This window comes from Helianthus annuus, chromosome 15 (genome assembly GCF_002127325.2).
Source record: "Helianthus annuus cultivar XRQ/B chromosome 15, HanXRQr2.0-SUNRISE, whole genome shotgun sequence".
NCBI classification, from domain to species: Eukaryota; Viridiplantae; Streptophyta; class Magnoliopsida; order Asterales; family Asteraceae; genus Helianthus; species Helianthus annuus.
The window spans coordinates 55048345-55058101 of record NC_035447.2 but is presented as its reverse complement, the minus strand read 5'-3'; the positions used below and the strand labels follow the sequence as shown (position 1 = coordinate 55058101).

The 9757-nt window shown below is 34.2% G+C and overlaps 1 protein-coding gene across 1 annotated transcript; it reads right to left on the bottom strand.

Moving 5' to 3' along the window:
• Positions 1-6196: 6196 nt before the first annotated feature.
• Positions 6197-8925, bottom strand: LOC110911701 (3-ketoacyl-CoA synthase 1). Its single transcript, XM_022156333.2, has 3 exons — positions 8408-8925; positions 7291-8022; positions 6197-7010 (listed from the first exon to the last, which is right to left on the bottom strand). Exons 1-3 carry the CDS (start codon positions 8727-8729, stop codon positions 6493-6495), a joined length of 1572 nt encoding a protein of 523 aa, XP_022012025.1. The 5' UTR covers positions 8730-8925; the 3' UTR covers positions 6197-6492.
• Positions 8926-9757: the final 832 nt, after the last annotated feature.

Genomic DNA, 9757 nt, shown 5'->3' with positions numbered 1-9757 from the left:
CCTAGGATCACCCCAGGTGTCCTAGTGGTTTAATATTACCGTCCAATAGTCCCTTGTTTCGAAACAAGTCAGTTAAAGTCGGTTAAACAACTGAAACATACATCTGTCCATAATTCTGCCCAGCGACGAGCTTACGGACCGTATCCGGATCTTACGGACCGTAAGTCACAAAGCATGCGGTCCGTAACCGAACCTGATTTGCATCGCCCAGTTACCTCCTTGCGGACCGTAAGCCTAGGGCCATACGGTCCGTAACCGTTGACCAGAGGATAAAAATTTTAAAACTTTCATACACTTTTCCATGCATTTCCAATGTCCGAATCTTGAACAATAATTTCATGTATCAGTCCAAATGGTCAGTTCTGAATACTCAAATAACCATGCCATGCAATATGTCTCCTTGTAGTTTATAGGAGTTGGCCTTATATGAAGATTTGTCGGTATTGCACATGAACTTCAAATTTGAAGAATTGAAGTATGAACTATCACTAATAGCCGAGGTTTATAATTTCTCTAATAACCATTTATCAATGTGTATAATATAATTTATAAAGCTTTTGGGGAATGTTTTAAAAAGGTCACTCAGAGGTAAACTTAACATGTTGACACGTTTAATTCCCGTAGCCTTATCATCTTTCATATATATACACAGATGGCTTCTTATATTCAATTAATCTTTTGATTAAGAATATATTATCCACGTAGTGTCAATCAGAGGCTCAAGTTTGGCATGTTGACATTTTAAGTCCTTCACGAAATTTCCACATGTTTAAAGTTCAGGACACGTGTCTATATATAATTTGGACACGTTTTTACGTGGTGTCACAATACTAGGTTACGTTAAGTGTCATCTTGGGGTGGGATAAAGCTTTGGGACCAATAGATCCTGGGTTCGATTCCCACAAGGGGGGTTTTCCCATATTTATTGGGTTTCCTCCTAAATTGGGGTATAGGCATTATGCCTAGTGGAGATGGATATGATCGGGTAGTTACGCTGGTGGTACATTGATACTCCAGTGGTCCGTTAGTGATCCAAATTTTCCGTTCAAAAAAAAAGTGTTAAATGAGTTAAAATGCTTAATTTATTACTAAATCAAAATGATATTATTACTTGTATCAACAGTTGTTAATTAGAAATCATTAGTTAATGTAAGGCTAGCCCACTTAGGCTATAGGGTGTGAGGGGTATGGTTGGGTTATTAATGGATTGCTACATCACCCCCTTATCTTATCCACCATCATTCCCATGGATTAAACCATGGCAACCATAGGCCTCCTTTCCTTAGGCTACTCGGTATGGGGATCGGCTTTGGACCGTCCCCCACCGACGCCGCTCCTCCAACCATTTCGCCCCCTCCAGTGTCCTCCTCGTTGACTTGTGGACGTTTTGGACGATCCACTACAAGACAAAACACACTCACACACACATATAAATACAACTTATATATATATATTTAGTGTGAGGTTTATTGGGGAACACTAAAAAAGTGGAGAACAGTGAGGAACCGACTCAAACGAACTCCGATTGGACTCATTCCAACGGCGTTGGAACCGGCTCGTCGAACCCTAACTAGATCTCTTAACACTAAACCCTAAAGCATAACCCCTAAACCCTAAATATATTAGGGTTCGCTTTTAGGGTTTAGCTTTAGGGTTTAGGGTTTAGCTTTAGGGTTTAGTTTTAGGGTTTAAGGTTTAGCTTTAGGGTTTAGCTTTAGGTTTAGCCTTTAGGGTTTAGCTTTTAGGGTTTATAGTTTAGATTTTACGGTTTAACTTAGGTTTTAGCCTTATTTTTTAGCTTTAGGGTTTAGAGTTTAGGAGTTAGGATTTAGGGTTTCGGGTTAAAAGATTCTAGTTAGGGTTCGATGAGCCGGTTCCAACGCCGCTGGAATGAGTCCAATCGGAGTTCGTTTGAGTCGGTTACTCGTTGTTCCCCACTTTTTTAGTGTTCCCCAATGAACCTTCCCCTATATATATATAAGGGAGGGTTATCTTGAGAACACTAACTATTGCGAGAACCGTGAGAACGCATGAAAAAACCAATCAAAATCAATTTTTTTAATACAAACCTCATTGTAATTAAGATATAACATCAAAAAAAAAAAAAGAATTTACAACATCAAATAATTCATTTCTACTTTCAAAATAACTCTTTTTAGATTTTTTACACATGTGTAAATATAACAGATTTACACGTGTAAATGACAAACTTACACATGTGTAAATTTTCTTTATTTACGAATTCACGTAAATTTAAACGTGTAAATTAAATTTCTAACATTGTATTCGAATAATAATGATAAGTGTAGAAAAAATTTGAATTTGAATTGTTTTTGACTAAGTTCTCGAGGTTTTTCATTTGTTCTCACGGTTCTCACAATATTTAGCGTTCTCATTTAAACCTTCCCCTATATATATATATATATATATATATATATATATATATATATATATATATATATATATATATATATATATATAGGTAGAGGATCCTGTACAAAGTGAGACTTTTGTAAGAAGTGTGAGAAATAATTTGGGAGTGACAAGTGTCCTTTATCCTAATTAATTCAAAAGGGTATATTAGTAATTTGACTTTCTTATCAATTAATTGATTTCAAAGATAACTGCCAAAAAAAAAAAAAAAACTTGCGATGAGTTTTTATAGGGATGAATCGAATTTTGAATTAGGAGAAGTTTTAGGAAACATTATACATCTGATTCTTTTATCTTCTTCATCATCTTTTAATCGCAACATCTTTTAATCATATATTGTTCATGACGTGGTGTTTTAAACATCTGGATACATTGTTCATGGCGTGGTGTTTTAAACATCTGGAGACATTGACTATGATTCAAGTCATGATGTTTTATCAGGAGACATTGTTCATGGCGTGGTGTTTTAAACATCTGGAGACATTGACTATGATTCAAGTCATGGTGTTTTATCTGACTCGAATTCCAGATAAAACACCATGACTTGAATCGTCTGTTTGTTTGATAATTTACAATGTTTTTTGGATTCCAGATAAAACACCATGCCTTGAATCATAGTCATGGTGTTTTAAAATCTAGAGACATCTTAATTTTCTGGTTTATAGTGTTTTATCTCCAATCAATAGTGTTATATTCTGTACAAATATCTTGATTTTCTGGTTCATAGTGTTTTATCCCCAATCAATAGTGTTATATTCTGTACAAACATCTTGATTTTTCTGGTTCATAGTGTTATATCTTCATATAGTGTTTTATCAAGGGTTCATAGTGTTATATCTTCATATAGTGTAGGATACGGTTACCATTTTTTATTGAAGAAAGTTGCTGATTTTTAGGAGAATAATGGGGGTTTTGGTTGTGTAGGAGACGGTTACCATATTTGAAACATTTGAAAAGACACTATTGCCCTTCAATTTTACATAAGGCCCTTCTAATTAAAACACAATTTACATTTTATACCCTATTGATCTCAACCATTAGATCAAATATCCAATGGTTTAAAACACTTCTTACCCTTCTCACATTTTAAACACTTTTTACCATATCCTACCATATATATATATATATATATATATATGTATGTATGTATGTATGTATGTATGTATTAGGATCATCCCCCCATTTCCTTACCTCTATCCACCTTGCCCCATTCTCACGCCCATCCTACGTGGCGCTTACGTGACGGATCATCCTCCAAGGGAGGACCATCACCATACCCTGTAGCCTTATTCAATATTTTCTTTCTTTTTCACAAAAATAAATTAAAATAAGATAATAGTGGTTTAATTGAGTCATGACCACACTCATAAGGTAGTGGTTTTGAATGATGGATTAGAAATATATGACATGACGCTGATGTGGGGGGTCATGGTGATCATAAGGATCATGACCGCACTCAATAGCCTTAGTGGTGACATATGCCTCTTGAAGAGAGTCTCAAGTACGAACTTGACAAAAAAAAAGTAGTTTTGAATTTTGGTGTAAAGTATAAGAAAATTAACATTTGTCGTTAAGGAAAAAATTATAAATCATTAAATTAATTTAGTCTTTGCCTTAATTATCTTTAGCCGGTGTGCGTGAATGCAAACTGGGGATCATTATTCATTAATAGACTAACTTTGTCTTATCGATCAAAGACATCATCAATTATTACTTATTTTAAATTAGCAAACTAAAACTTGTAGCAAAGAAATATGTTGGTGGTTGGTTGTTAAACAATATACACAATGATACATATACAAGAAAACCCATACAAAAACATAAACAAGAAATGGAAAAAGATATATCACAGTGAAATAATAGTAATAGTAATAATAATAATAATATCTTATATTTGTACTCTAAAAGTACTTTTGATGGTAAGATTGGTAATTTAAGGATTACATTACATCAAAATAAATAAAGAGTGAGAGTTAAATAATGGTTAAAAGTCACTAAAACTACATAAAAATAATCAGTTTGTTGTTGTTTTATCTAGTGCATCAATAAACCTATTTAATCGGTATCTTTAAACAACTCGTATAACCTATTTAATTAAATACATCAACTCATTCACTCTCGTTTATGGCCTAATCAATTCCTTTACACGTGTACGACCCGTCCAGTTCACTTATTACAACTCTCCAACCCGTTTAAGATGTTTGTAACTTCACTACATCCGGTTTACCACCCCCCAAAACATCTAAATCATATCAACTTGTTTGACCCGTTTAGATAAATAAATTAAATAAATCGTGTTCGGGTTTAATAACTTTAAGTAAGTTCAGAGCAGCGTTGATGTTTACATGTAACCCGTCAAGCAAAAATTACTCAATCCAAAACTTGTTAACCTGACACTCACAAATACCAGCTGACCACCACATCACTATCATTATATGTTACCCCAAAACGCTGGTGAACCCAAAAAAAATGGGTCAGACGGGTCTGGTCAAAACTGTTCACATTAAATCATAGCAAAAAGGATAAGCTTGTACTCATGAAAAAAAATATAGAAATGTGAATCATTTCATGGAAAAATTAAACACTATCTAAGCAAACTGGGTCGGATCCATGAAAAAAAAGTTCACAAATTAAGTGTGATGGGTACGTGGAGGGATTAAGGAGGCCGGTAAGGGTAGGTGACTTCCCATCCATAAAACTTAAATATAGTAATGGGCACATGTTACATACCCTAGTTTCATTTAAAAGCATTTAGATTTAACAAATACACACATGTGTATGTATATATGTACACGAATAGAGAGAGGGCCACCAATATCAAAGTATCATCCAAATTCAAAAAAACTACAATTGAGGAATTTAAAGAACTGATGTAGCAATCGCGATCACAAGTATGACCAAAACTGATAGTCCGAAGGCGATTTTCTTAGGATTGCACATATAGATGGTTTTTGAAAGCCATTCGATGTAGAAATAGACAATTTGTTTCCCCTATAGCGAATTCAAGGCTTGTATAACAGGTTCCAAGATTCTACACTAGTTGTAGCGTCTGCATTCAGACGTCTCGGCCGTTTTCAGCCTTTTCCCTTTTTTTTCTTTTACATCATGATTTTTAAACGTGCATAATTCTTTTATAATATAATATTTTTTTTAAATACACCAAATGAAAGATAGTTATTAATTTGGTGTAATTAAAAGAACAATATTTTATGAAAAAGTTATACTCATTTGAAAATCATGGTGGAAGAAAAGGGAAAAGACTATATAGCAGGTGTAGAGTCTAAACCTAGACGTCTCAGCCTTTTTCTTTTTTTTTTCTTTTCAACTATGATTTTAAAACGCCTATAACTTTTTCATATAATATATTTTTTTAAATTCACCAAAATAACAATGATAAAATTATCTTTAATTTGGTGTAATTTAAAAAAGATACACTATTTTATGAAAAAGTTATTCCGGTTTAAAAATCATGGTGAAAAAAGAAAGAAAAGGGAAAAGGATGAGACGTTTAAGTTCAGACACTACAACTGGTGTAGAATCTCAACTCAGACGCCTCAAAAGGCTATTTTTGAAATTTTTGTTGGTCAATGGCTATTTTTGTTATTTTCCCCGGTTTAATCCACCTGCATGAGAACAATTGTCTCATTCGAATTTGCTATCAAGACAAATGAATTCAACAATTTCGCTAATTGTAAGTTAAAAGTGGTTTTTCTGAACCACCTAATCCAAAAAAAAAAAAAAAGGACAAATCCAAGACTTCAAATAACTAAATAGATATATATATATTCAAATTTAAATACATGATAAATGACACTCTCTGTAAGTCAAATACAGTTGCAAAACATATAACATCAAATAATCATGTGGGAATTAAAAAAACACTTGACCCAAAATTCTATCTAGTGATTCTTTTTTCCACCATGAATATACAAACACCAACTTCTTGTGTGAACAAAACAAGAAGACTTTTACTATACGTAGTAATAATCCTTATAATAATATCACTTGAACTTTGTTTGGTCTTTTTTAAGGTTGTTTGGTCCTTTTAAGGTTCAATATTTAAACCGGAACTTTAACCGGGTACTTATCAATGCAATCAGCCCACGGGTTACCCTCACACCCGGCCGGAACCGACTTCAACGCTCTCCAAACCGCGCTGTTACACTTGAAACCTGACCCGAAAGCTATCTGCCACACGCGGTCCCCTTTTGAAACCCGTCCTTTGGCTTCCGCATACGACAATTCATACCACAAAGAACTACTAGACGTGTTTCCAAACCGATACAACGTCATCCTCGATGGCTCCATATGCATGTCTGTTAGGTTCAAATTCTTGTGGATCTCATCCAGGACCGCCCGCCCACCCGCGTGAATGCAGAAATGCTCAAACGCGAGCTTGAAATCGGGAATATACGGCTTCACCTTCATTTTAAACACTTTTCGCTTCACGAGTGTTAGAAAAAACATCAACTGTTCCGAAAACGGAAGCACTAAGGGTCCCATAGTTGTTATATTTGTCTTGAGTGCATCCCCCGCGACCGCCATGAGTTCTCGTGCAAGTGAAACACCGATAATACCTATTAGAGTGAATATATTGTTAGGGCTTTATATTATATTATATTATATTATATTATATTATATTATATTATATTATATTATATTATATTATATTATATTATATTATATTATATTATATTATATTATATTATATTATATTATATTATATTATATTATATTATATTATTACAATAGTTAAAAGTTATCATTTAAGTATATTTCATTTGTAAGTATTCCCGGTATGTACTTGATTAATAAAATAATAATTAATAAAATAATACAGTATATAATATATAATACCTTTATCGTCCTCTCTTTGGTAAACACAGTTGTAACACTTGTCATCCGCCCCCTTATGTGTGCGGACCGTGTGCATTAGCTCATACTTCGCCCTCCTGCGGTCTCTCGATTTGTTCGAGAGCAGCATGGCGGCGCCGCCCATACGAAAAATGCAGTTACACAAAAGCATTGATCGTTCATTCCCAGGGTACCAGTTGAGAGTGACATTTTCCATGCTCAATACAACAGCGTACGAGTTCGGGTTCGCTTTCAAGAGGTTTTTCGCCAAGTCGATTGAGATAACTCCAGCGCTGCAGCCCATTCCGCCGAGGTTAAAGCTCATGATATCGGGCCGAAGCTTGTAATGGTTAACGATCATGGAGGATAGTGAAGGGGTTGGATTAAACAAGCTACAATTCACTATCAAGATGCTAATTTCCTGTGGTCGGACCCCGGTTTTGCTAAAGAGCGAATCCAGGGCACCGAACATCACAAGTTCGGCCTCCGCCCTTGCTTCTTTCATGGTGAGTTGCGGAGGCCGAGCTGTGATAGCTTTTGGTAAATACGTCTCGTCTCCTAACCCGGACCGCCCGGCAATTCGTCTCTGGAAATTCAACGTTTCTGATTCGAAAAATCCGGATTCTTCAGACATTTTCGCGAACGCTTCGTTCGCGATTTTACATTCGTCGTCGGGTTTGTAGCAAGCAAAGTCCACGAGATAAACCCGAGTGGGACGTTTCGCCCAATAAACCCCTATCAAAAAAAAAATAAAACGATATTGGTGAATAATATTTTAGGTATTAAATAACTGAAAACAAGATATTAATTGCAATGAAAAAAGTAATAATAAAGTTAACCGATTTATGAAAATAGTAAAATGTTAAAAATTATTATCATATTTAAACTAAAAATAGCTGATGTCCTTTAGGTGTTCATCCTCACTAAAGTAATGTAAGTTCAAGTCCTTTAGGTAAATTTTAGGAGTATAATTTAGGGCGGCGTTTTCCGTTCCAGAAAACAATTAAATTAAAATTCGAATAATAATAATAATAACTAACAAACAAACTTAAATTAAATTGAATTGAAGTAATAATTCAAATAATAATAAATATAATAGATAATAAACTCGGCTAACAACCTGATATGAAGAACAAGACGACAGCACCGGTTAGACTAGTAACGGTATCAACACTAGTGAAAATCAAGGCGAACGTGTCTAGATTAAGCCCGGTGAGCTGAATGAGAGTGGCTATGATCAAAGGGAAAAGAATGAGAAGCAGAACAAGAGTTGCAGTGTTACAAGAATATCCATAACCAAGCTTCACATATTTCAGTTTAACAGATTGTAAAAAATCTGGTAGCTTTCGCCGGATTTTAATAACGACGGAGGACGAATCCTTAATCGCGAGCTCCGCCGTTAACCTCTCCTTATCCATATCAACCGTATTATTAGTATCCATGGTGCAAATAAATCAAAAGAGTTTATTATATAATTGTGTAAAGATGAAAATGAAAAGGAAAATGAAGATGAATTGGGAATTTGGAATGGATTATAAAAAGGGAAGGGTAGGGTGGGCAGATGGTGGATGGTTATATCATTAAATGAAAACAAGTGTGGCTGGCCACCGGAGAAGGGATGTAGATAGATAGCTCAACGACTTCATAACACTTGATTGATGTATTTATTTATATATATAAATAATATAATAAAAATAATAATAAATAAAACTAAACAATAACTCATGCACGCATAAATGTTGGTGGGAACACTAGGGTTTTAGTCAAACCCATAATTTAATTTCCTTATTTAACACTACTTTTAATGATTTTCACAAGTAATATAGTTGTAGACAAGTTTACATAAACGTGAAAGGGAATAAAACAAATTCCTACTTAAAAATGGAAAAAAGATTGTTCAAGTTTTGATTTTAAATTTTGGTAAAGAGCTTTCGTGATTAAAATTAAAATTTTATAATTTACGAATGCTTGTTAGGACGGAGGTAGTAATAAAAATGTTACTGTACAAGCCCTTTGAAAATGTAGGGTATAGAATGTCTTTAAAAAACAAACGTTAATATATTCAAGATTAGTCCTTCATTCATCCCCTAATTTTGAAATATTCATTTTTGTGCCTTTATTCCTTCTCTTCAATTGTCTGTATAACATACCTGCTTAACCAGTTCTGCAAAGTTAGCAATCGTTCCTTCCATATTCAAATTTGAAACCACACTTCTATTTCCTTTCACGACTCGTTTCTTATCATCAACTCGTTCTTGACCAATAATTTCACGAATTGGAAACAAATCCTTTGGGATCTTTCCAAACAGAATTTCCTTCACTTTCGTAATCAGTTTCAAATCAGAACTTTCTTTCTTTTCATCTTTAAAGCTGTTATGATTAGAACACACCTAAAGCTTGATGTTGTATATTCTATTCATATTTCTTTAAACTTTCATCAACAATCTTCCTCTCTAATCATATTGCCTCA

Excerpts from the sequence above, each read along its gene's own strand:
- LOC110911701 (XM_022156333.2), bottom strand. The coding sequence starts at position 8,729 with ATGGATACTAATAATACGGTTGATATGGATAAGGAGAGGTTAACGGCG. Across the intron at positions 8,023-8,407 it reads CGTCTTGTTCTTCATATCAG|GGGTTTATTGGGCGAAACGT; the intron begins GTTGTTAGCCGA and ends TTTTTTTGATAG. Across the intron at positions 7,011-7,290 it reads CCAAAGAGAGGACGATAAAG|GTATTATCGGTGTTTCACTT; the intron begins GTATTATATATT and ends TCACTCTAATAG.